At 41.1% G+C, this 27,254-nt stretch overlaps 1 protein-coding gene and 1 long non-coding RNA gene across 6 annotated transcripts in view; one reads left to right on the top strand and one right to left on the bottom strand.

Moving 5' to 3' along the window:
• Nucleotides 1-15,410, top strand: part of TNFRSF11B (TNF receptor superfamily member 11b) — a 29,487-nt gene extending 14,077 nt beyond the window's left edge. Inside the window, exons 2-5 of the mRNA XM_040494291.1 lie at nt 4,905-5,274; nt 8,973-9,164; nt 11,713-11,937; nt 14,197-15,410. Of these exons, the coding sequence (XP_040350225.1) occupies nt 4,905-5,274; nt 8,973-9,164; nt 11,713-11,937; nt 14,197-14,585 (1,176 nt within the window). The 3' untranslated portion in view covers nt 14,586-15,410. The remainder of the gene's footprint in view (nt 1-4,904; nt 5,275-8,972; nt 9,165-11,712; nt 11,938-14,196) is intronic.
• Nucleotides 13,622-27,254, bottom strand: part of LOC121042900 (uncharacterized) — a 254,016-nt gene continuing 240,383 nt past the window's right edge. For 4 of the 5 annotated variants that reach the window (XR_005796517.1, XR_005796514.1, XR_005796518.1 and 1 more), the window contains one exon: nt 15,218-16,605. This is a non-coding gene — a long non-coding RNA (uncharacterized LOC121042900). Of the gene's footprint in view, nt 13,960-15,217; nt 16,606-27,254 lie in introns of those variants that run through there. The other variant, XR_005796516.1, reaches the window with a different exon arrangement.

Genomic DNA, 27,254 nt, shown 5'->3' with positions numbered 1-27,254 from the left:
AAAAAAAAAAAAAAAAAAAAAAAAAAAAAAAAAAAAAAAAAAAAAGTCAGCATCAGTTCATCTGGACTTCAGAAAGCCTTCGTTGATGTTTTGTGTTCTCCTAACTCTATGCCCTTGAGTCTAAATGAAATATTAGTGTGTTAGGTCTCAATTTTAGACTATAGCATAAATGAGAACATTTGGTAAATGTTAAAAGGTTTGACGAAAAACCCCAGTATTCTATGGAACATGCTCTGGGTTTGAATTGTGCTTCCACTAGTTAGCGTGACGTAGGACAGTTACTTATTCATTCTAAGACTCATTCTTGTAGCTGGTAGAAACTTAATAATAATAATAAAACATCCTAATGTAGATACAAACCAAATATCCTAAAGACTGTTTTTTGTTCTACTGCCTATCACAGAGTAGAGATTTCATGCATACATGTTAGAATGGAATAGACAACCCAGAATTCCATCTTCATTTTGTCCGTTTTTTGTTGCCTGCACATACCATTACTATACTACTCGACTTCCTAAATATTGGGAATTCTAATTAGAAATTTTGTATATTTGGGACTAAGAGTTAGATGATTAATAGATAAATCAATTAAAACCTTTAATAATTAAAATTGTGCACATATATCATAAACTAAAACATTTAAATAAACATTTATCCACCTGTGTTTTGAGATTTGGCCAAGGCTTTTCCTGGAATCTGTTTGCTAACTGAAATCCTATGTTGTCTTTCTTCCAGAACCCTGATCTATGATGTATTGCCCATCCATTTCAACTCTGGTACTTAAAGACCAGTTTATGAAACAAACTGACTACTCTAGATATTCCCCCCATTTTGTTATTATAATTGTCTCAGCTACTCCAAAGTCTATAGTAGATTTTTGTTTTTGCTTCTTTGTGGTTCCTCTTTATCAAGTTATTCCCAAATCTTTTTCATACAAAAATAATTTTTTCACACCCATGTTTGTTGATTTACATAACATTTTGTTGAATTACCTAAGGATAATTACAACTCGAGCATATACAGATATATATGTACAACTGGCATAAACAGATTCAGCAACAAACGTACAACTGACTTTGGTGAAGTACCAACTCCATGGTAAAAGCAGATGAAAGATGGTGTGTTAGAGAAGTACCTGAGAATTCAGGGTACTGGGGCGTCAGTTGGTTCTACAGAGGGAGTAGAAGGCATGCGTGAGTGTAAGAAGTGCAGACTGGAAAAGAGGATTCTCCTGTAAAAAAGTGGTTTCACAAATAAACTGGTGCAAGAAGTAGGAAGGGAGTTAAAGCAAGACACTTGTTGCTAAGTCCATTAGCTAATTAAGTGCTATCAAAGCACAGAATCTTACAATGGTAGAGCTCCAAAAGGCTTTGGAGAGCAACTAATTCAAACCACTCTCCACCATCCTCCACTAACATTTGATAAGTGAGGAAAGATGTTTGGGTTGAGATAGACAATTCTTTTAACCACTGTCCACCAGTGGCTTCAGATCAGGGCGGGGTAGGGGAGGAAGCACGAGATTGGAGGCCTCTCAGATTCCCTTCAAGCACAGGTGCTCTACACCAAAGGATGGATGGATAGAGAATGGGAGGAGGAAGAAAGAAAAAATAGAGAAAAATCCCATTTACCTTTTCTTTAAAAGTCAAACATAAAACACCAAAACCAGAAAACAGAAAACCCTTCTACAGAAAGCACTTTGTGCTTCTGCAGACACACCTATGCTTTTGCAGATGTTCATCAGTGGTTATGCATTTTACACAGAAATTTATTTTTGAACTCCTATATTTAAGTGTCACCAACTGACAAAGGAGATGGAACCAATGTTAAGATGATGTGTTCTCCTCTGGCATGTTTTTCATTGCTTTTCCAGGAAGTGCTGAAGAAACTAAGAGACAGGACTGAGATGAAGAGCCCTATTGATCTTGCCCATCCTCTGTCCAGTAACTAGTTCCAGAAATTCTGTGCGTGAATTGGGGCTAACCAGAGATTGAGACTTAACCATCCAGTTTTGGCCACACAGTTCTGTCTTTTTACCAAAGTGGAAAAGCTTCAAATAAAACACAGAGGCCCAATAGAAAGTTGCTAAAAACAAGTTATTTTGTAGTTCCTCAAGGCTTTCTGATTTTTAAAAATATATATGATAATCCCATTTGGTAGCCTTGGAGAAATGACCTTCACTAATATAATTGCCCTTTAATCCTTAAGTCAACCTTATTTATTCATTTCTCTGTGGATTCCTCTTACCTCAACTTCCCTGTATTTTGAAGAAATGGCAACCAATTTCCAAAGCATGGTTTCAGGAAACCAACAGTGTCACGTCCAGTTGCCTAGAAAAATATAAATTGCATCAGTGTTCTTGGTCAGATCTTCTATTTGTGTGGCTCCTTCTAGTGAGGAACACAGGCAGCATGTGGGGGGTTTCCCATCCCATACTCGTCACATCTTGGTCAGGGAGAAAAGAGTCAGCTCGTGAGTAAATGGGCGCAAGTCAACCATGTTGAAGTGAGAAAGGGGGAATGCTGGGGAGTCAGGCTGGAGGATGGTCTTTCAGGAAATCAAACGTGAACAGCAAGAGAGAAAAGCATTTCTTCTTGCTTCCGTGTGTCTGCAAATCGAATCAGGAAAACTTCATTCCCTAGCATTGAAGATTTTAGAAATATTTAAGCCAAATCTACACACGGTAGCATAATACATTCAAATGACCAGGTAGCCACAAAGCTTTTTCTTCTTGCCTTGTTTCCTTCAAAACGTTGAGCGCTATTTTGTAATTATTTATGTCTTCGCTTCTTGCCATCTGCCCCCTCACTAGACCGTAAACTCCTTAAAGGCAAGGACCATCTTTGTTTTGTGCACCATTATATGCTGAGTATGCTGAGTTATGCCTGGTACACAGCCGGTGCTCAACAAATGTGTGTTGAATGAAGAAATGGATTCCGTATTTCTGAAAGTCTCAGAGCAAACCAGAATTTCCACCCACTACTGGCTCATTTTTTCTGTCTCCTAATGTCAGTGTATTTCATTTGTGCCAATAGAAAGCCCCAGGGAAATTCAAGAAGTATTTTCCCCAGAAACCCTCAGGTCATGAGGGTATCTTGAGAAGGCCCCTGGAGCAGCCCTGATTTTGCCCTGTATTCTACTTTTTGTTGGTTAGGAGTCCTTTAGGTCACAGAACTCTGAAAATTACTCTTGGTTCAAAGGTCCATGGCCCAAGGTGAGATATTTTGTTCTTCTCTTCTGGTTTATTAGCTCACGTTGGGTTCAGTCAGCCCTGACGCCTGTCATGTTCCAGTAAGAAGTGAATGATGTTAATTAGATTAAAATGCCCAAATGCTTATGAAAAAGGCCATTCTTCACCTTTGTCACTCCTACTTCAAAAGGGAGTGCTGTTTCCCTAGCTTGGCATACTTTTCCCAGGTCAAGGGGCTCGCTTCTGTGAGATTTTCTGTGTTCTGCAAAGAAGAGGAGTTTGGAAAAAATTATTGTGTTTGGTCTGCCACCTCCCCAAAGCCTGAAAATAGTCAGTGTCGATCCCTGTACCGTAAACAAACAATAAAAACCAAATAAACCACCCCTACACACAGACAACACTGTTTCTTCTGAGCGTGTACTTTCTGTAGTTAGTGCGAAGAACTACTCCAATGTTCCCTTGAAGACATTTTCAGATCTAGAATACAAGACAGAACAGCCGTGGGCACTCTCCCCCACAAAATTGTCTCTCTCCTGCTGCACTAGACCTCTTCCTGACATGATGTATGGAAACTTCCAGAACCCTGGCTGGAAAACCCTGAGGTTTTTCCCAGTCAACATGAAGAGAAGTGGTCATTTAATTTTCGAGACATTATTTACCTAGGAGAGTCCAGAGTAGGCCATATGATGTTCTGGAGGAAATATGAATCTTAAAATTCTAGGAATCTTTCCAGCGAATTGCAGGCTCCATGAGGACAAGAGTTAGGTCTTACTTATCAGCACATTCCTGGTGCTGATAGGCATTCAGAGCCTAGCTGCTGCATGAATGAATGAATGATCAGGATGACTGTTGATGTAATCATGCAGTCTTCACACATCACCGACTCTTTATTTCACTATACATTCAGAATCAAGTCTCGGAATGGGAAAACTGAAAGAGAGATAGCATCTAGTCCTAAATACAGCTACTGTGACCTCCCATTTAAATGTCATTAATCACTCCACCTTCCCTTCCATGTTTCCAGTCTCTTTGCCTTGCTTGTTTTTTGTGTTTTTTTTTTTTTAACAACACTTACCTTCTAGCACATAATTTATCCGTAATTTGTTATTTATTCTCTTGCCCACCCCCCAAGAGCAGGGATTCCTGAATGTTTTACTTACTGCTGCATTCTGATTGCCCAGCACAGAGCTTGGCACATATTAATGGCTCTGTAACTATTTATGAAGTGGATAAATGAAAGAATCATTACTGAGGATGGACTCCACGCATCGGAGTCACTGCAGGAATATTTTTAAGCCCCCTGATCTCACCTTCACACCCGTGGAATCTGAATGGGCAGTAGAAGTATGAGTGCCAAGAGTCTGCATTTTATCGGGGAGTCTAGGAGATTCTGGCATAGCTGTTTTGAGAACCACTAATCCATCCAACTCACTAATCGAGACATAATCCTGAAGCCCAGGGAGATAAAGCCTCCTGTCACCCATGAGCCTGGGTTTGCTTACTATAATGTGTGTTGCCAGCCCCGTCTTGGCCTTTGAGAGTAAGCTACTGGAGGCGAAAATCATGGCTTCTGAACTTACTTTGTGTGGTGCAGCCCTGCAGGCAGGAAGATAATGAGGCTTCATGTAGTAAAGGACTTTTGGAGTCTGACGGCGCCTTTGCCCCGAAGAGCCACCCTGTCTCCGTGCTAATGTGCCGCCGTTTCCCTCTCTCCTAGTTCCTGGACATCTCCATTAAATGGACCACCCAGGAAACCTTTCCTCCAAAGTACCTTCACTATGACCCAGAAACCTCGCGTCAGCTGATGTGTGACAAATGTCCTCCCGGCACCTTCCTAAAACAGCACTGTACGGCCAGGCAGAAGACCGTGTGTGCGCCTTGTCCCAACCACTACTACACAGACAAGTGGCACACCAGTGACGAGTGTCTGTACTGCACAACGGTGTGCAAGGAGCTGCAGTACGTCAAGCAGGAGTGCAGTCGCACCCACAACCGCGTGTGCGAGTGCGAGGAAGGGCGCTACCTCGAGGTTGAGTTCTGCCTGAAGCACAGAAGCTGCCCCCCCGGGTTTGGAGTGCTCCACGCTGGTACGCATTGGCTTTCAGCGCGCGGCAAAATTAACGAGATCGCACAAAGTCAGGTAGTAGCGAAGGTTTAAGGGAACACTTCTGCCCCGATGATATTATAGGATAGCAAATTGCAAAGGTAATGGAACCTGCTCGGTACGTGCTATGTGTCTGGATTGCTGCCAGAGGACCATTTCTCGGAGGAACGCTTTGCCACGCTGGGGCAATTTGGTAACAAATCTCAAGTGTGGCAAACTGCCCTCTAATGAGATGCGTGATGGATTGCTCTTTTTTAAAGGGGACACACTGTGAGTTGCACTGTTTATAGCTGATATATGATACCCCTATGTTTCCCTTCAGCATGGACAGCTTCAGACTGCTGTGCTTTTTGACAAACATCAGAAATGATAATTGATACCAAGAGAGTAATTAGACTGATATTAATGAGGCTCTGGAGTGCTAACAATGAGCAGTTACAATTAATTATGTAAAAAATGAGAATGGTTAGGGGAAATGCATTTCATCATTAAAAATGAAGCTAGTTCTTCCCTTGGTGTGGGAGTCGAGTGTCTGTGAGGGTAAAGACCAGCAGCATCTCTAAAATGAGCTTATTCTTTATCTGAGACAAAACAGATTGTCAAGTCAAGAGTAAGTGCTTGTCTACAAACAAAGTACTTTCTCGTTTTGCATTTTGAACAGCGTAGGTTAAGACCAGCGTGCATTGAATCTTTTAAAGCTGCAACCTACATTTTTCCCTATCACATTCATGAAGCTTCCGATGTAGTGTGTATTCTCGAGTGACTTGGGAAAATTAAGAATATTCCCTTACTTTAGCAGTATCCCTGGTCTCTACCCACTAGGTGCCAATAGCACTCTTCCCCCAGTTGTGATGACCAAAAATGTCTCCAGACATTGCCAGTTGTCTCCTGGATGCCAAAACTGCCCAAGGTTGAGGACCACTGGTTTAGAGGATGCTAATTATTTGTAATTATTTTAACGTTCAGAAGTTGTGATACACACAGCCTAAATTACTGGATGGCAGATACTTTCGGTTTAAAGGCATAGATAGGAAACATGCATAAATTGAAATCTATTTCGTTTCCTAAGTTGTGAATCGTAGACAAACAATTGTAGGAGGTGCACACCGAATGAGTGTTCCTTAAAATGTCTCCAGCGTGACTATTTGAGGGAGAAATTGGTGACACTTCCTAGCTTTTATCAGATGATTCTTTCGGATTCAAAAGCTAAGCCAAATTGTAGGGGGTAAAACTCACCCAACAAAAACAAATCCATTTAATGCAATTCAGTAAATTGCATGCATATGCAGGAAAATTAATTCAGCAGGGACCATGCAGCTTGGAAACTAGAAAAGTTTGGGAAATAATGGCAATATAAGGAAATTTTCTCACGTAAGCGTGAAAATGTGTTTGTGGAATGAAGTCAGCACTCAGTCAGAAGAGTTAGACACAGATACACATTTTATTTTGTGGCACCACCATGGGGTTTATTTACCTGTCCCTCCCTGAAAACCCACGGAGCAGTTCCTCAGGGAATATAAGAGGTTTCCAGCCCGAAGAGAAGGAAGGACTATGTGGTGTTATTCCAAAGAGTATTAGCCATTCCGTGCTGTTGTTGCTTTGAAGTCAGATCATCTCCTCTCCACGTTTTACTGACTTTATTCTGTCTGTGAGTCCTGTAATTCCTGTGCCGTTCCTTATGGCTGGAATGGTGACATCCTTAACTGGAAAGCAGAGCTCCTCTCCCCATTATGGTATCTCATATTTTGCCTGTCAGATTATACCTTTTATATTTCCACTGATATTAATAAGGCAAAATCATTTACTTAGATAGATAAATCTTTATTTTTCCATAAAGCTCTAACAATGGTAGAAGAAGGAAGTCCTGCTCAGGAAGGCCATTACATAAGGCCTCCAAATGTATTAAGAAACATTTACTTCCATTAGTCTTCGATTCTGTTTGTTAAAGAACTTTACAGGCAACATCACCTGAAAGAATGTCTTATATCTTTGACTTTCTCATCGGGATGCATGGCAAGACCCAAGCCCTCAACACGTATCTGAAGAATGACAAGATTCTTCTTCGTGCAGTTTGCTTTCCAGAACATGTGGCAGTTGGCAGAGGGAGACTTGGATCCAGATGGCCAAGTCCACTGATTCTCAGTGTGTTAGCAATGAAAGAATACTATGGAATTCTCTCCCAAACACCTCTGCTTATGATTTTGTAGGAACTGGTGTGGAGCTGGATCCCACTTAAGGGGAGAGGTGTAGTAAGAAAGTACTTAAAAAATTAGACCTCTGTGTAAGTTTTTTTCCTAACACGATGTCACTGCAAAGATGGAAATGGCATGTGAAAGTTTTGGGCTTGTAGTTTGACCCTTCCTCTTTTTTTCCTGCCAGCCCTTTGTCATTTTTACTGGTCAATGCATCATCATCAATCCCGTTAGAAGAGGCAGGAGCTAAAACTAGAGCCAAATCATTTTGCTCTGTTCCTTCCTTCCTTCCTTCCTCCTTTCTTTCTCTCTTTCTTTTTCTTTCTTTTCCTTCCTTCCTTCCTTCCTTCCTTCCTTCCTTCCTTCCTTCCTTCCTCCTTCCTTCTCTTTCTTTCTTTCTCTCTCTCTCTCTCTCTCCTTCCCTCCCTTCCTTTCTCTTTCTCTCTTCTGGTTTTGATACAATGAAGTGGGAGGTTTGCATCTTTAATAAATGAAGTTTATTAACTTTCTGTAGCTTTCATGGTGTCTCTTTTGTATTTGTTATCTCCCCTGAGCCAGAATTGGCCTGGAAAAGCTACATTTGAATATTGAAATCTGAATCTGTTCAACTAGCTTACACTAGATGGAGGTATTTTCATATGCAAATACCCTATAATGTATAATCTAGCCACGCATAATAGAGCCAAGGCTTTGAAGGTATTTATCTTTAGTTGTTGACTGGTTGAAATTTTTCTAATCAGTGAGTTCTCCAAACTTATCAAGTATCTTTCCACCATGAAATAAAATGCCCTTGCAGTCACCCTTCCCAGAAATTTTAACGACTGTGCTCTTTTAAAACTCAATAGTTTAAGCAAACGGTATATCATCTCCCATTTACCGTGTAGCTTAACTGCAGTCTTAAGCTTTGGAGTCACTGACCAACTTTATTGCCACCTTCAAAAGTTTATTATAATGTTGTAAATTTTTACTTCTCAAGGTTAGCATACTTATGCGTTGCTTCACAATTAGGATTCAGGAAAGACAACTTCAGTGGGCACCGCTTGGAATTTAACGACATGGCATTCAGTGGGTACTGATCTCAAAGAATGACATTACCGCAGGTACACAGCAGTTATCTTCATGATTTTCCAGCAGAAATGTGTGAAGAATTATGGTTGACAACAAGACTTTACCAATGCTTCGCACAGGCAGGACAGATGAACACCCCTATTCTTTCCTTTCCTCTTGTTTCCTGTTTTGTAGGTAGCAGCAAAACACAGGGATGGGATGACAGGGATGGGAGGGGCTGTAGCCTGAGGGGCTACTAACTGCAGAAGTTTTGTTCTCTCTGTCTAATGAAGGGAAAAATCAAAATGCCTCAAGTCTGTGCAACATAATAGTAGCAGTAAAAACCAAGTGAAAAGTCTTTCCAAGACTGTCTTTATTTAGAGAATGTCTGCTGCAAAAGTGTTTGGGAAGAGGGTGCTAAATTGCTTGGTATTTTCTGTAGGAACCCCGGAGCGAAATACAGTTTGCAAGAGATGTCCAGATGGGTTCTTCTCGAATGAGACGTCATCTAAAGCACCCTGTAGAAAACACACAAACTGCAGTGCATTTGGTCTCCTTCTAACTCAAAAAGGAAATGCAACTCACGACAACGTGTGTTCTGGAAACAGTGAATCGCCTCAAAAATGTGGAATAGGTAATTATATTTCAAAATGTCAGCCTTGTTGTACCGCTTCTGAATTGAATTCAAGACCCTCTGGCTCCCTTCTTAGCGAAACTCCTGTTTTCCCATTCTTGAATGTTAACCAGAGAAGATTGTTCTCTGTTCTCTATGCGTGGCTGCTAACACCCTAAGTCAAAATCTCTCCAGAGGTTTCCCCATGTCATGATCGCACTCCCAAACTTGACTTTCTGCCTTTCACACTTGAATCAAACCTTACCCATGGGGAAAGGGGTGGTGTAAAGATTATGTCCAAGGCCAAACTAGCAGTCCAAATTGTAGAGGTTTTTGGTAAGTTCTGCATTTTCATCACTTTAAAAAAAATTTTTTTTTAGCGTTTATTTTTCAGAGACAGAGAGAGTGAGCAGGGGAGGGGCAGAGAGAGGGAGACACAGAATCCCAAGCAGGCTCCAGGCTCTGGGCTGTCAGCACAAAGCCCGATGAGGGGCTTGAACTCAGGAACCGTGAGACCATGACCTGAGCCGATGTCGGATGCTTAACCGACTGAGCCACCCAAGCGCCCCATGCATTTTTATCACTTTTAAGAATAAAAAGTGACAGCTAAGAGGCACCATGACATAAATCGGTAACAAATCAGAAAATGCAAAAATCGGTTTTGTCATGTATGGTGTTATGGCCTACTGCCATATGGCGCAGAGAGGTTCTAAGTTCCTCTGGTTGTCCTAAACTCTGTATTCATGAAAGGCCACTAACTCCAAGCTCATGTGAATGCATCCCATGTTGGTGAGGACGCTCATCAGGATGGTGTCCTCACCTTGTCATTCTTACCACTAGACTAATGTCAGACCTTCCATGGAGGGTGCGGCACACTGATGATGACCTGCCTTTCGGCATTTAACCAGCTCGACTCTCCCCCAGCATCTTTTTATCTGACACAGAAGAATACGGAACATGGGAATGGGGCTGAGACATTTAAGATTCCAACCCTGTTCCAGCATTTTTTCCCCATGGAGTCAGAACCTTAGACAGATCATTCTTAAACAGTGGAACGAGGGAAGGGGGGACAAGAGGAGTGACTTCTAACTTTTACATTCTCTTTATTTCATTCATTTCTAATTTTATTGTTTTAAATCTTTTTTTTTTTTTTTTGAGAGAGAGAGAGAGTGTGCACACGTGTGCACACATGAGCAGGGGAGGGGCAGAGGGGGGGAGAGAGAGAGAATCTCAAGCAGACTCCATGCTCCGTGCAGAGCCTGATGTGGGGCTTAATTCCATGACCATGAAATCAACACCCAAGCTGAAATCAAAAGTCGGACACTTAACTGACTGAGCCACCCAGGCGCCCCTAATTTTTAGTTTTATCATTCATGGAGCACTTATTATGTGCCGGGTACCTTTGCTACATGAGCTTTAAACTTTATGAAAACATGGTGAAGTTTGCTCAGGTTCAATATTGGTGGTGAAGAGACAAAGTCAGAATTCAGACCCACGTCTGACGAATCCAAAGACAAACGCTTAATCCCTGGGATAAACAGATTCTACCCCCCTCAGGCCATTGTACCTCTTTTCTTTAAAAAAAATTTTTTTTTAAATTTTTTTAACGTTTATTCATTTTTGATAGAGACAGTTAACGGGAGAGGGGCAGAGAAAGAGGGAGACACAGAATCCAAAGCAGGCTCCAGGCTCTGGGCCATCAGCAGAGAGCCCGATGCGGGGCTCAAACTCACAAACTGTGAGATCATGACCCGAGCAGAAGTCAGATGCTTAACCAACTGAGCCACCCAGGTGCCCCCATGGTACCTCTTTTCTAAACAACATATTTTTTGTGTTTTCTTATTTTCCCATGGAATATATGCTTATACATCTATATCCCTCCTTATTCTTAAAGGTAAACTATGTGTTTATGTGTGTAGAAAACAAAATACTACTCCAGATTGCTTTTCCAGGTCCCGTAAAGACAGTAATTATATTTGTTTTGACATTGATCTTGAAGTAACCTGTGGATGCCAACTAAACCTTTAATAGGATATTTAAGATCTACATTAAAATATGTTAATGTGGGGCACCTGGGTGGCTCAGTCAGTTAAGCGTCTGGCTTCAGCTCAGGTCACGGCCTCATGGTTCCTGAGTTCTAGCCCTTGTCGGGCTCTGTGCTGACAGCTCAGAGCCTGGAGCCTGCTTCAGATTCTGTGTCTCCCTCTCTCTCTGCCCCTTCCCTGCTTGTGCTCTGTCTCTCTCTTTCTCTCCAGAATAAATAAAAAACACTAAAAAAATTTTTTTTAATGTTAATGTGTACATTAGAATGTTTGCTACAATTCATTCATAGCAATATTTTTATTAGACATTTGTTTAAACTATCCCCCACAAATGCCCTAAGGACATAAGCCCATTTGGGTTGACATTCAGCTACCAAGACCAGCCAACAGAGGGTTGATTTTATTCAAATTTCACATTTTAACATACTGTATTTTGAAAAACCTTATGGTGCTGGCTTATTTATTTATTGTCCACTAGACTTCCAAGAATCCAGTTGTTAAGTAAATCTTGGTTTTCCCACCTTTAGATGTCACCCTGTGTGAGGAGGCATTCTTCAGGTTTGCTGTTCCTACAAAATTCACCCCTAACTGGCTTAGCATCCTGGTAGACAATTTGCCTGGCACCAGGGTAAATGCGGAGAGTGTGGAAAAGATAAAGCGGCAATACAGTTCACAAGAACAAACTTTCCAGCTACTGAAGTTATGGAAACATCAAAACAAAGATCAAGATATGGTCAAGAAGATCTTCCAAGGTAGGGTAGCCTGAAATAAGCAGATTGATCAGAAATCAAAGACACTCATTTATCATAAACAAGAAGACGACAATGTACATGTTTAGTCGTGTGGATGGTGTTTGCCTTTCGGAATTATTCTTGGATTAAAGATGTTTTCACTAAGTGATCATGTAGAAGCTATCCCTAAAACAGTCCTGCATTCTCACCTCCTCAACACCCCAACTTTTTTTGTTTTTCAGCTTCTTTATTTTGAGAGAGCCAGAGCGAGTGAGAACAGGGAAGGGGTAGAAAGAGAGGAAGAGAGAGAGAATCCCAAGAGGATCTTTTCTCACTGGCAGCGCAGAGCCCCACGTGGGGCTCAAACTCACAAACTGCGAGATGGTGACCTGAACCCAAATCAAGACTTGGATGCTTATCCGACTGATCCACCCAGGCACCCCTCTTTTTTCATACCCCAACTTCTTTTTTAAGTGTATGAACACTCTAAAGTGAGAGACAGTTCATGTCAAATACTGGACCTCAGGAATCGCACCTCCACATCCCTTAGCAGTCTTATTAGCATCCCCTCTGTCCTACCTGGATGTCCTTTAGACACGTTGGATTTTCTCTTTCATTTCCACCAAGAAGCTATGCTGTATTTATTTGTTAATTATCTCCAGAGAGCCTCCAAGTGTCTTACAGATGTCCTCTCATTAATCCTCACAACATAGCCTATTTTAAAATTACCATTTTAATAGCATATGTTGTGAGGATTAATGAGATGAGGTCTGTAAAATGTTCGGGCTTCTTAGAGAAAAGGGCTGGTGAAAACCAAGTGCTCTCATGTTTTAAAGTTTTATAAAGAATCTTCTTTATAAACTGCGTGTGGGCACCTGGGTGGCTCCGCCAGTTAAGCGTCCAACTTCGGCTTGGGTCATGATCTCACAGTTCATGTGTTTGAGCCCCACGTCAGGCTCTGCGCTGATGGTGCAAAGCCTGCTTGGGATTCTCTTTCTCCCTCTCTCCGCCCCTTCTGCACACACACTCTCTCTTTCAAAATAAACGAATAAAAAAAAAAAAGAAAGAAAGAAAATAAGAGAAATTGCATGGGGTGTTTGTGTGTGTGTGTGTGTGTGTGTGTGTGTGTGTGTGTGTGTGTGTTTGTGTGGACAGAATCCAAAGGGGAAAAGGAAGCTGCATGCAGTGTGGACTATAAGCTTTAGGATACACAGTGGAAAGAGTTCTGACTTCAGTTAGCATTGGGAAGGCATGCCTGAAAGAAGGAAGAAGGTTTTCTTGATGCAGACGATGTCAGTGAGAAACCCATCTGCTCTTTACCTGTCACTAGTTAGATGACCGTGGAGTCCTACACTTCCTGAAAAGCTTCCACCATCTGAAACTGAGGCAGCAAATTTTAGGACACTGAGATCTTTGACAGCTGAATGCTTTCACTTGAGCAAAGAGTAAAGTTTTCTTCTGTTTTTGGCAAACAAAATGTATTCTTTGAAAGTATAATTAGCCCCGAAGCAGGAAAAAAGGGGGGGGGGGCGGTGAGCGGGTGGGATACAGAATCAGATACTGTTAGAATTGGAAGGGGCCACATTCTGTTTCATAAATAAGGACATTTCATCCCCAAAAGATGAACTGACTTGCCTTAGGGCTTACAGACAGTAAATGACTCATGTCATTAATGGAAATGTTAGATACTCCCTCTTAGGTTTATGTCCTAGCTCGTTACCAAATTATTCTCTAGGCCATATGGATCCTACCATTCTTTGTCCTCATATTAGTGGGTTTTCAGATCTTCTCTGTAGTAATCCTCAGGTGCTATTTATTTTAAAGACCATTCGTCACACCTAACTCTTCAAATATCAACTAGTATATATCAAATATCAACTAGTGAAAGTTTATATTACAAAATTGCTAACTTGAATACTTATATTTCTACTTTTCTGAAATGTTATGGTTTTAATTTTTCTTAGAAAACAGAGAGTGATGCATTTATAGTATTTTACTGTTCATTTCCAAAATTAGGGCTTTTCACAAAGCTTTGTCGGATGCCTAGAATACATAAAGCATATTATCATTTATAACAAGAAATAATATTTAACTCATTTCTCACCAATAACTAGCATTACTTAACCTTCCTTTGCCACCATAAAAAGGAAGGAGAAGGTTATCCTTAAAGTAAATTTATGAAATTCTGGGAGAACCTTCTTTTGCCTCACAGTAGTTTTGTGGTGGTGGCCTTGGAGTATGCATTATGTGAACGTCTCCTTGGGCTTTGGCTTTCTACAGATATCGACCTATGTGAAAACAGCGTCCAGCGGCACCTCGGACACACAAACCTCACCTTCGAGCAGCTTCGCAGCTTGATGGAAAGCTTGCCGGGGAAGAAAGTCACCACAGAAGACATTGAGAAGACAGTGAAGACATGCAAATCAAGTGAGCAGATTCTAAAGCTGCTCAGCCTGTGGAGAATAAAAAATGGCGACCAAGACACCCTGAAGGCCCTGATGCACGCCCTGAAGCACTTGAAAACGTACCACTTCCCCAAAACGGTCACTCAGAGCCTGAAGAAGACCATCAGGTTCCTTCACAGCTTCACCATGTACAGATTATATCAGAAGCTATTTTTAGAAATGATAGGGAACCAGGTCCAATCAGTAAAAATAAGCTGCTTATAACCGGAAATGGTCACTGGGCTATTTCCTCACAATAGACCAGATCCAAGGAATGAGTAAACTGTTTCTCAGGCACTTGACGGGGGTGCAATGATTTCTTTCTCATCACCAAGGACTAGATTTGGCCACAGGGCACAAAAAGAAACAATGGTGTGGAGAAAGAACGAACATCTCCCCCAAAAGTTCAGTAAACCCCAAATGGTTTATCCAACTGATAGATCTGGTCCACTATCTACTGACTATATTTTCCCTTATTACTGCTCGCAGTAATTCAACTGGAAATAAGAAACTAGATTCCATTGTGCCTTACTAGATATGGGAATGTCTAACTTAAATAGCTTTGAGATTTCAGCTGTGCTAGAGGCTTTTATTAGAAAGCCATATTTTTTTCTGTAAAAGTTACTAATATATCTGTAACACTATTACAGTATTTCTATTTATATTCATTCAGATATAAGGTTTGTACATACTATCATCCTAAGGGGAAACTGTGTAAGACAATTTTAGAAAGGAAAATATATATTCTGTTTATAATTATGACAAATGAGAGATAAAATATATTTTTTAATGGAAAGTTTATAGCATTTCTTAATAAGTACTGCCATCCTTCCTGTGTGGAGTATTTTTGTAATGTACTTTTACTTATATAAGTTGTAATATCATTTTTTAGAAAATGCATTACTTAGTCAATTGTTTAATGTTGGAAAGTATATGAAATATAAATTATCTGAATATTAGATGCTCTGAGAAATTGAATGTACCTTATTTAAAAGATTTTATGTTTTTACTATATAAACAATATCATTAAAGTTTTCAAGTTATTTTTCATTGCTTTTCCTTTTGCTTTTATTTGAACTGGACGTTAAAGGGTCTGAGCCTTCGTAATTTTTCCTGTTCTTTTCTCATTGGACCACCTGAGAATTGTTAAAATGCAGATTCCTGGACCAATTTATTGAGAAACTGGGGTGGAAGGCAGAAACTTGCACTTTCACTAAGTTCCAAGGTAACACTACATTGAAATTGCAGAATTTCTGAAGTCAAGCTTAGTATACAGGTGGTACAAACCACTTACAACTGTCATGGCTAGCATCGAGAGACCCTAAACTAATTTTTTTTTTGGTTGCAAGTGATGGAAATGGGCACTGCTTAGTTTGAGGAAGTAATTGGAAGGGTGGGGTATTGGATTCAATGATGGTAGCCCCCCCAAAATACATTCACATCAGAACCCCCAGAACCTGTGAATGTGACTTTATTTAGAAAAAGGGTCTTTGTTGAGGTAATTAAGTTAAGGATCTTGAGATGAGGAAATAATCCCGGTGGGCCCTAAATCCAATGGCAAGTATCTCTATAAGACACACATAAAGGGGGAAAGACACGGAAGAAGATGATGTGCAGACAGAGGCAGAGATGGGAGTAATGGAGCCATAAACCTTGCCTAGGGAAGGCAAGGAAGAAATTCTCCCCTACAGCCTCCATAGGGAGTATAATACTGCTGACAACTTGATTTTGGACTTCTGGCCTCCAGAACTATGAGAGAAGTATTATTAATGTCTATTAAGGAACGAATTCATGTTTTTTAGCCACTCAGTGTGTACTAATTTGCCACAACAGCTACAGAAAACTAATATAGGCTATATCCAAACCACAGAGAAATAACAGAATTAAAATAACTCTGGCAACTTTAGGGGCAGAAGTTCCTACACTTTCTACTAGTCTGTTATTTCTGTATCTTTCAGCTCAAAATTTCAAACTCTTTGGAATAGACACTCTGGTTGTCCTAGATTGGCACTGGTGTAGAGACATGGCCAGTGAGGGTCTGTCTTCTCCAGTTGCAATTCCCAAGAAGGGAACATCGCTGTGAACAGGGTCTATTCCATTCCATCATTTTGCAGGCTGCAAACGTATGACTACGACTTAGAGCGTGACATTGGCGCTGATCAGCCCTACCTTTGTGAGATCACATCCGTTATGGCCACTTTGACAGAAGGGCAGATCCATGTGAATGCCACACAAACTCATAAATCTGGGGAAATGAAAAGCAGAGGCAAAGTCAAGAGACTCAAAACCTGGAGAATCAGAACCCCATCACTGCAATACTTGAAGTGGAAAAAAATCATGGGAATTAAGTGCTGAAGGTTTAAGCAGCAGAACATGAGTTAGCAAGGAGCTTGCATTTCCCCTTCAGAAGCTCCAGTTCTTCCATCAGAGTTCCTATTTACAGAAAATGAAATGGCCCACTGGCACCAGCTAGGTTTAGGAAACATTGGAAAGTTAATGGCATCAAGTATAAATCACTGAAATGCTAATTTGATGGGCTTCCCTGGTTGCTACTTTGGGTTCACTCTACCTCAGCCTTATCCTCAAAGGGAGACATGGTGTATGACTTCACGTCTGTTTCTCTTTATTTCTTAACTTTCAATTTTAAAACAACTTTAGAGTTATAGAACCACTGAAAAGATGATTTAGAGTATCCCTAGTGAGCTGTTTTGTAAACTCTGTCTCAATATCGGTCTTTCTGATGTTTTCTCACGAATAGATCAATGTTACGGATCTGGGGGAAGAATATCGTGTAGTTAATGGCCCTTTTCGCATCGTATCAGGGGCCAGTGATATTAGCATGAGTAATTACTATTAACATTTACCTTTATAACTGAGTTAGTTTCTATACAGGATGTGAGATATGCATTGAAGCCCTCCCACCCACCTTGTTTACATACGGTTTGGGTTGTTTCAACATGATTTGTTGAAAAGATGAGTGTTTCTGCATTTAATTACCTTTGCATCTTTGCTAAAAGTCAGTTGATTATATTTGTGTGGGTCTATTTCTGGATTCTCTATTCTGTTCCATTTATCTATAAATCTGTCCTTTCACCAATACCACTCTGTCTTAATTACTTGCAATTTATAGTAAAGCTGAAAATTATTTCTGATGATTACTCTGTCACGTGGTAGTATACTGGCTTTTTCTTGCCTTTTTGTATGTCTCATTTTTTTTTTTTTTATTAAAAGCCAAATGTGTTGAGTAGGTCAGTGGAAATCAGAGTACATAGTTTATATACCTGGATATGGGCATGCCTTTCCTTCTTCTAGAATTGTAATGGAAGGCTTTGCATTAATTGAGTTAGTAATTCACCAATTTTGTCCAATTCTTTTTCTTTCTCTTCCTTCCCTTCCCTGCCCTTTCCTTCTCTTTCTTTTTTTCTTTTTGCAATGGTGATACTCAGTGCATCAGAGGTTTCAAATTCCTATAGATAGTTTGTTTCTAAGGTGGTGGATGTGTATCAGGGCAATACTTGTTTGAGTTTTAGATCTTCCTCTTGAGCTGCTCCTCAAAAATCTTCTGTCTGAAAACAAACAAACAAACAAACAAACAAACAAACAAAACACGGTGCTTGGGTGGCTCAGTCACTTGAGCATGGACTTCGGCTCAGGTCATAATATCATGGTTTGTGGGTTCCAGCCCCACGATGGGCCTGCTGCTGTCAGTTTGGAGCCCGCTTTGGATCTTCTGTCCCATTCTCTCTGCCCCTCCCCCACTCACAGTATCTCTCTCAAAAATAAACATTAAAAAAAAATGCTCTGTCTGCACGTTCTTATTCCTTTCCCATCCCTTGCCCAGCAGCATTTTGCTGTTACTTGTCTTTTGACGTTCACTGATTGTGGGCTGCACTTAATTCTGCCCCTTGTCCCAAGAATAGACTTTCCTCACATCCTGCTCCCTTTCCTCAGCTATAATGAGTGGGCAGGACCAACATACCAGAACCAGCCAGTTTTCTCTTTCCCCTGCTACATTGATGTTTTCATTCATCTGTCTGGGGGGTCTTACTTCTCCCTACAGGGCTACTGCCCCTCCCTTCAAGATCTTTGGTTCATTCTGATCTATTCTGTGAGTGCTCAATGGAGTTCATGGAGAAAGAGCCTGCAAAAGTGCTGAAGGAGGTCATCAAGTGGCTGTGATCACTGGTTGACCTGAGAGCTGAACAGAAGGCAACTGGAGACTCCTCACCTAGTCCCCTGTCCTTGGAACATACGTTCTTCCCACCATTCCCACACTAGGAGCCATTTCTAGGGTAGCCCAGGAGAGCAATGGGTTATTGGGACCATCTGGACTGAATGCACAACAGATCCCCCACTAAGGCCTCTACATAAACGTTAAGAATCTGGCGGGCAGGTGCAGAGATCTACTTATCTTACAACTACCCAAGACAAGCCTTGTATGTAATTCTCTTACTAATTAAGACTGACACCTACCACCTAGAGTGGTCTGTGTCTTTCTTCAGTCTCCCCTCGCTCTCCATGTATGGGGACCAATTTCTGATTTCACCTGAGAAGCTCCCAAGGTTGCAAAGCAACAAAAAGGGTGCAGACCCCTTCAGTTTCTGCAGCACCCAGTTCCACTCTATTCCACCAGCCCACACATAGCCTTAACCAACTTCTGAGCTATCCTAGCTGAGCTCTTCCGATTCATGTTCAGTTGCATCTACCCCCCAGAGAAGCACATATTTGTGTGCCCTCTCTCCCTGGAATCACTATCTCTTTTTAGATTTGGGGCCATATTTGTTCTGTGACCTCAGGTCTCTCATGAGTGGTTGGCTTGTTTGTTTGTTTTAAGTTAAGACTATTTTTTAAGAGAAGTTTTGGGTTCACAGAAGAATTGAGAGGAAGGTACAGAGATTTCCCACATCCTTCCTGGGCCTGCACATGCACAGCCTCCCTTACTATCAACATGCCCCACCACACTCATGCGTTTGTTGCAACTGATGAACCTACACTAACACATCATTATCACCCGAAGTCCACAGTTTACATTAGGGTTCACTCTTGGTGTTGTAGAGCCAATGGTTTTTTTTAAGTCATGAAAGTGAATTTAGTTTGTTTTTTTGTCATAAATTTGAGAACAACACTAATTCCATGTCTCTACATTCTTCCCAGGAAGAAGCTAGAACTGGTCAATTCTGTTGTTTAAAAATGTGATATGACAGTTTGGGTGGGAGTTTAAACTATCCTCATGAGTACAAACGCACTGTGTCCCCTTGTTCATCCAGAAACCTACACCAGTTGTGAAGTATTTTTGATGGATTAGTATTGTGGACTAAAGAATACAGACTGAGAAATAGTTTTGAAATCCTTATTCTAGACTGGTCATGTAAAATATTATATGAAGTTTTTACTTATGAACCAGGATTTTCTATTCTACTTATTTTATTAAGTATCTTATTCAATAGACTATCCAGTATTTTATTCATATGTTGAAAATCTAATTTGTTAATTCATTGAAAATAATATTTTTGAGTGCCAAATTATAGTACTCAATACAGTGCACTTTATACCCAGTTCCTTTTTTTTTTTTTTAACATTTATTTATTATTGAGAGACAGAGAGAGAGCATGAGCATGGGAGGGGCAGAGAGAGGAGGAGACACAGAATCCAAAGCAGGATCCAGGCTCTGAGCTGTCAGCACAGAGCCTGACACGGGGCTCGAACTCACAAACCGCGAGATCATGACCTGAGCTTACCCAGGAAGTTGGACTGAAGTCGGATGCTTACCCAACTGAGCTACCCAGGTGTGCCAATTTTATACCTAGTTCTAAGCAAGAGATAAAGTGGCAAGCCATCATTACTCCCAGGAGCATAGTTTTGGGTTGTTTTAATTTGCTATTGGTGAAACCATCCCTGTCAAACACAAAAGTGTTTATGCTTGGGTGTAGAAATCGGTGTAAGAGAAAGGGAGAGCTTTGAGAACAGAAAACTCTATGCTTTTCTTTGCCAATGGGGAGACTGATAGCCCTGGAAGCAGCTTCTTTTCAAAATACTTTGTGCCTTTGGAGACGTTTCCTAACCGATACCCAAACTCAATCTAAGGGATAAACTTTTATTATTATCTTCCCTTGATCAAAGCTCAAAACAGAGGCTGACACCAGTTCAATTACTATATGATTGTTGATATTGAATACAACTATACTTTCTAATTCTTTGACTTTCTTGCTGTTATTTTCCAAATTTCTCCTTCCTCAAACCTAGGAAACTATAAAACAGGAATTTAACAGTAATAATAACCAGAAGCAATTATTTCTGCAGCTGAGTTTAAACACATCTGTCCTGAAGATGGTTCTAAGAGAGTTGGAGAGAAAGGATATACACGTGGCAGAGTAATTTCTAATACCAGATGATATATACTTAGTACCAATTGAATTGCATAAACATGGCACATTCATCAAATGTCATCTCTGAAGCCCAGGGCAGGCCAAGAAGCAGTAACTTCAGCTAGGTCTTGTGGTCACATCTAGGCAGAGAGAAGGAAGTGGGATGTAGACATAAGGAATTGTACTGGAAAAGCCATAGTGGCTAAAATGTACATAACATGTTGAGGAAACATTGTCTAGACTCATGTAGTTTATATAAAAATTCAAAGAGTAGAGTAAAATAAGCTCAAAGAAGTTTATTATAGCACACTGTGGGTTGTAAAACTAACTGCTTTATCTACCCAGAACTCTTTGGTTTAGTCTGGTCAGCACCACCTTCTTTTAGGGAATTGCTCTCTCCCACCCCCACCCCCAACTCAACCACATAGTTCCAATGGGGTCTGACAATAACAGCCTCTGTTTCTGTGCACCCAACTCTTCCCATTGTTACAGCAGGGCATTCAGTGAGAGACCTTCCTTAGGATGTCTGCATTTGGAATTAAAGGCAATTTTTTTTTTCTGTACAATGAAAATCTATAGAAGTGTGAGCCTAAAGTTGCCAGAGGCCACAGAGAAAGGGAGCTATCAGAGAGAACTAGGAAAAAGAGACAAGCAAAGAAGCCTGATGATGTTCAAGCTCCTGGTTCCAGCCACATCTTTTCTTCCTGTTAGTTTCATGAACCATTGACCTTCCCTTCTCACCCAAGCCAGATTCTGTAATTCATAAACAAGAGTCCTGATTAATATATAGAGTAAATAAGCTGTCCTTGATTGCCAGACAAAGGTATTTGGATTTGGGGAGCTAACTGCAATGACTGTGAGGTTCTATCCTTCTGATAATCTTCAATTTCATAATATTTACTTATAAACACAGTAGGAACCATTGAAGTTTTAAGAAAGGTATTGATGTCTGCAAAGCAGAATTTCAAGATTATTGTGGCAGGAGTGTATAGAATGGATTGGAGTGGGGATAGGCTAGAGACTATTAAACCAGAAGAGCTGACCATTCGAACAGTTCAGCCACGAGGTAAATAGGCAACTCAGACTGCAGGTGGGAGCCCAGAGTGGAAAGGAAAGGTCACAGTAAAGAATCATTAATCTTTCCAGGATAGTCATCAGAGGTGAAGCACCATCACTGGGCATTTGGTTATGACTAATGGATTGAGATTCCTGTCTTTTTCCAAATATTTAATACAAAATAAGTCTCCCATTTCCTTGGGTTTTCTTGAGTCTTTTCCCAGGGAAATCCACCTCATCTTCTGAGACACAAAAGCTTAAGTCATATTTCCACAAAAATCCTTCTAAGTAAAACAAAGACGTTCTTCCAAATTGACATTTCAATAGCAATTTTGGTTTTTCATGACTCACTGACTTCAGACAAGAGGAGGTAAACAGGACAGATCATGCATAAAACCTGTGTCGTTCTCATGGAATCACAGGTTTCTGAAAGACAACACGAGGTCATCTGTTTATCCCTCCTGCCTTGTCCAGCCATTCCTAAACCCTCCTGGAGAGTGATGACCTCTGATTTAAGCATTTTTAAAGCATCTTATTGCTATAGTGATTCCCCCCAACACACATGCACACATGTACACACATGCACACCACACATGCATGTGCACACACACACACATACACACATGTCCACACAAGTACACAAGCGCGCACACACACACACACACACACACACACACACAGCCAATGGATCCTAATTTCAGGACTTAACAGCTCTCATTCTGATGTTGAGATTGGGTAAAAAATGGTGTCTTTAATAGAAACTCCTGCTTTCTTAGGATTTTAGAGTAGGTGGCCTTTATAGATTGTTCCATCCTAGTGTTTACCAACCTGACCTAATCAAAGGCATCACTTGGGATGTTTGTTCAAAATGTACATTCCCTAGCATCCACCCAGGATGAATTTTGAGTCACGGGTCAGGACTGGAGTGCTAGAGCTCTCATTGGGAAATTTTGGGGAATACTGTATCTAATCCTTGAGGATCCAAATGAGGCTGCAAGAAATTAAATTGCACAGCTGCTGTCAGAACTCAGAGCTCCTCAGTCCTATCAAGATTCTTGTTTAACTTTGTGCTTCTCATAACGAAAATGGGGAACCACCAGTTTTCTCTCTTGGAGTGGGTTTAATCCCACTGTGCATGTAACTATCATTGCACTTCACACCTGACAGTTTAACTGTCTCCCTTGATGCTGATGTCATGACAATAATATCAACAGCAATAATAATGCTCTCTACAATTTACGAAATACTTTCCTGTTAGATCTGAATCCATTTAGGTTCTGAGAAACAATGTTCTATAAAGGCAAAAGCTAGGAAGTCACTGATCCATCTGATTTGCCCTTGTTTCTACATTGACTCTGGTACTCACAGGAAGGGCCCTTTATTGAGAACTTGTGAGGAACAGAGCCCTACACTTAAGACCATTACAGACATCATCTCATTAAATCCCAATAACCCAGTTATCATATCATCATCATTTTCCTAAAAGCCTACTTCAGCTGAATTCCCCTGACATCCACCATTCTTTTACTGGGACCTCTATTATTGTCTACTTCTTGGGCTGGATGTAATATTTGCCTGACCTAGTCATAGCTATCTCAAGTCTTATACATCCTTCCAATGGTCTATCTCGATTACATCTTTGGATTTAAGCTTGAGATACCAAACATTACTCCTGAGACAGAGGGACAGCAAGAGTCAAGAAGGAAAAAAAAAAAAAAAAAACCCACAATTTTGAAAAACAGAAATCCACTAGCCAGGAATCCAGGAGTAATGGTTTTGCATGGAAAACTCCATCTGTTTTTTGTGGGATCTGGATCATATTTTTCCCTCCAGCCACGGGAATACGCCACTCAAAAGGATCTGCCTTGGATGGTGACAAGATGTACTCTGCCATTAAGCACTCGTGGCAAGGAAAGCATCCAGGATTTGCTTACTAAGAGGCGATGGCAAAAGAAGTAAGCTGTGCTAAAGCCTCCAGAATAAATTTCTGTTTAAATCCAAGCCATGGATTTGAGACTGGGTATAAAAAAACTTAAAGCCAACAGACTGGCACTTGGGTGTAGCTGGCACTGTACGTTCTCCTAATTATTTGAAAATATGCTCTGTTGACTAAGCCACACTTAAAGAATAGGGAATGTCATCATAAAGGTTCTAGAAAAAATAAAATCTGATCAGGTCTTGGAATAAAAGAAAAATAAGAGCAAATTCTACCTCCAGATGAGTAGTTGTCTTTCTCAGAAGCAGGCCCACGTGGGTTAATGAACCTTCAGTAAAGGAAAAAGGGTTTGGAAGTGAGACGCACCTAATTTTAAATCCTGTCTCTTCTCCTAAATAGTGTAATTGCTTTGGGCCTCAGCCTCCCTGTCTGCACAACTGATAGAATAAAACCACAGAAGCTTATCCGGTCACCCCACGGAAGTTACTATCACAGCACTTGGCATAGTAGGCAAGTGTTTTTTAAAACCTATTCCTTCACAAGAGAGAAATTCACATGAGGGATGGCACCCAACCATTTTGTGTGATCATTTGAGGGAAATGAAACACGGGCGTTCCTCCAGGAAACGATGCTGGTTATTTGGTTCAGAGCTGAAACCACTTTACCACAAAATGGAAGAGAGGCGAGATCGGAGGAGGCAGCTGAAGGGACATGGAGGCATCCACAGGCCTGGCTTTCATTCTGGGCCCCAGACAGGCTGGTCCTCCCTGGGCAAGTCACCGAAACTTATGGTGTGCCGATGGCAATGGTGCTGTTCAGAGCATCCACACAGCGCACCTGCAGCCGGGATGAGTTTGGACAAATGTGGCACCAGGCCGTTGCAAGCATCGCAGAGACCGCAGATACAGGCGCTGTAGGGATGTTCTTTCTCCCTTCCGACGCGTAGCAGAGATGGTGAATTTTTCAATTACAGTAAGACCCTCTTAAAGACAAAACTCTCTAACAGCCACTGACATTTGAGAGGTTGAGTCAGCATATCCCCCCAAAGTCCGATAGTTCGCTGAGTGTTCAGTGAAGCCACATCAATCATTTTGACTTCCTTTTGATAAACTGGATAGAAGGAAATCTCGCTCAGAAAGAACCATTCCAATTGGAAATAATCTTAAAGGACAGCTGAAAATAACAATCACTGAACATCTCTCATGTGCCAAGATCTTACCGTTTTATGTTCATTCTCTTAACAGTTTTCCAAATTAGGGCTTAATATTCCCATTTTAAAGATAAAGGGCTATGGCCCAAAGAGAATAAGCTACATGCCCATCATTTCACAGCAAGTGAGTAACAGAAACTCCATTTGTACTGCATTTTGTCTTTAAGACACCCTGATATCTCATTGCATCACACTGGCTCAAGGACATTGGGGAAGTCAGAATGGACAATTAAGAAGTACGATGTGAGTATTTTAATGTTGTATTTAATGTTCTCTGCATTTTCTTTTGGCCTTAGTGTTGAGGGGGAAACTAGTTTCACATACTTCTGAGTTTGCCCACGGATATTTATGTCATGTAGTATCTCCCAAGAAGGTGAGGAGGAATTCAATTCTGACACTAACTAGCCGGAGGCAGCACAGACCTCGCAGGTTGAGGGCAAAGTCCTCCACCAGATTACCTCCATTTCAGAGGTTAGCCACCAGCTGCAAGTCTCAGGGATCTTCAGGCCACAGAAACTTCAGACAGACTGGCTACAAAAGAAAGGGGTGCCCCATGCCCCCAGATTCAACGATTTGCTAGAATGACTCTCAGAACTCAGGAAAGCACTATACTTATGATTATACTTTTTATAAGGGATCCCCCTAGAGGTTAAGACCTGGGAAGGTCCTAGACGTGGACCTTCTGTGCCTTTTCCCAGGGGAATCACAGGCATCACCCCCCCCTTCCCCAAACACACACACACACACATCACAGCAATAATGTGTATACTAACCAAGAAGCTCCACTGTCTAGTTTTTACTGGGGTTTCATTCCATGAGCATGATTGATTGGGCTCAATTTCTAGCCCTCCTCCATGCCATAGATGTCAAGGAAGCTCAAAGTCCCAACTCACTAATCAACATGGTGGGTCTTTCTTGTGACCAGCCCCTGTGCTACAATTAAGTAGGGGCCTACTGGGAGCCATTTCATTAACATAAAAATGATACTCTTCATCACTTGGGATAGTCCATAGATTAGAGTCTCCTTCCCAGTCAAATTCTTTATTGTAATGCCATCACCCTGTACCATCCCAGTCCCCAGATTTGTTCTGTTTTCTAGCACCTTCAATTCTATCAGAGATACTGCCCACCACCCTTTAAGCCTGCCACAGCTGAAAATCTGTAGATTTCTTTGGCTCTGTCTTTCCTTTGTCCTTCTCAAGTAGCCGGATTTCCCCTGGGCTGATTTTCATCTCTAGGTTTCCTGGATTCATCCTCTCCTCTCCACTTCTACTACCACCATTACCACTGACATTTAGGATCCAAACCGTCAGGATCCTAAGTTGTTGTGGAACTTCCTGAGGAAAAGTACACAGTATGGTAATTGGAAGGAGTGCTGATTCTAAAGTCTTGAGTGTGAAGTCGAGCTCAACTGCAGGCTACAGATACATCGTAGAGTCACTGCATAGGGCAGAGATGTGAAGGGTGCAGCACATAGATACTTATACACAGAAAGTCAGATCTGCAGTTAAATGGGTATTTTTCACACTCACCACACATTTCTCTAAACCCATCCTTTTTAAGGCACTGTATTAATTTCTTATTACCGCTGAAACAAATTAGCATGAACAGCGGTTTAAACAATATGAATTAATTTTCTTATAGTTTTAGAGGTCAGATGTCCAAAATGAGTTTCACTAGGCTAGACTGAAGGTGTTGGCAAGGCTGTGTTCATCCTGGATGCTCTGGGGTAGCACCTGTTTCCTTGTCTTTTCCAGCTAGAGGCCACCTGCATTCCTTGAGTCTTTTCTCCATCTTCAAAGCCAGCTGAATTGGGCCAAGTCCTTCTCATGCTACCATCTCTCTGGTTCTCCCTCCTCTGCCTGTTTCTTCCACAGTTAAGGGCCCATGTGATTACATTGGGTCCACCTGAATAATCCAAGCTAACTCCCCATTTTAACATCAGCTAGTTAACAACCTTAACATCTCTGCACCCTTACTTCCCCTTTGCCATATAAGGTAACAGAAATTATTCCCAGAGATTAGGAAATGGACATCTTTGGCAGGGGAGGGCATTACTCTGTCTCATGCCAAGTTCAGGTGAAATATTACCTATGAAGCCTATCCTGATGACTCTCATTTATATTGCTCTCTTCCCTCTAATTCAGTAGTTTCCAATTTTGTCAGCTGCAACACCTTAAAAAATACTGATGTTTGGGTTCCGTTCTTGAGTCTGGGGGATTAAATTGGTCCAAGGTGTGACCTGAGCAAAGGACATTTTTACAAAACTCCCTTAATCATTCTAATTTGCAGCCAAGATTGAGAACCACTGCTCCAGTAAATGTCTG

Source organism: Herpailurus yagouaroundi, unplaced genomic scaffold (assembly GCF_014898765.1).
Source record: "Herpailurus yagouaroundi ecotype Mexico unplaced genomic scaffold, PumYag 186, whole genome shotgun sequence".
Lineage (NCBI taxonomy): Eukaryota > Metazoa > Chordata > Mammalia > Carnivora > Felidae > Herpailurus > Herpailurus yagouaroundi.
The sequence above is the reverse complement of the archived record's forward strand: the minus strand, read 5'-3'. Positions and strand labels throughout refer to the sequence as shown.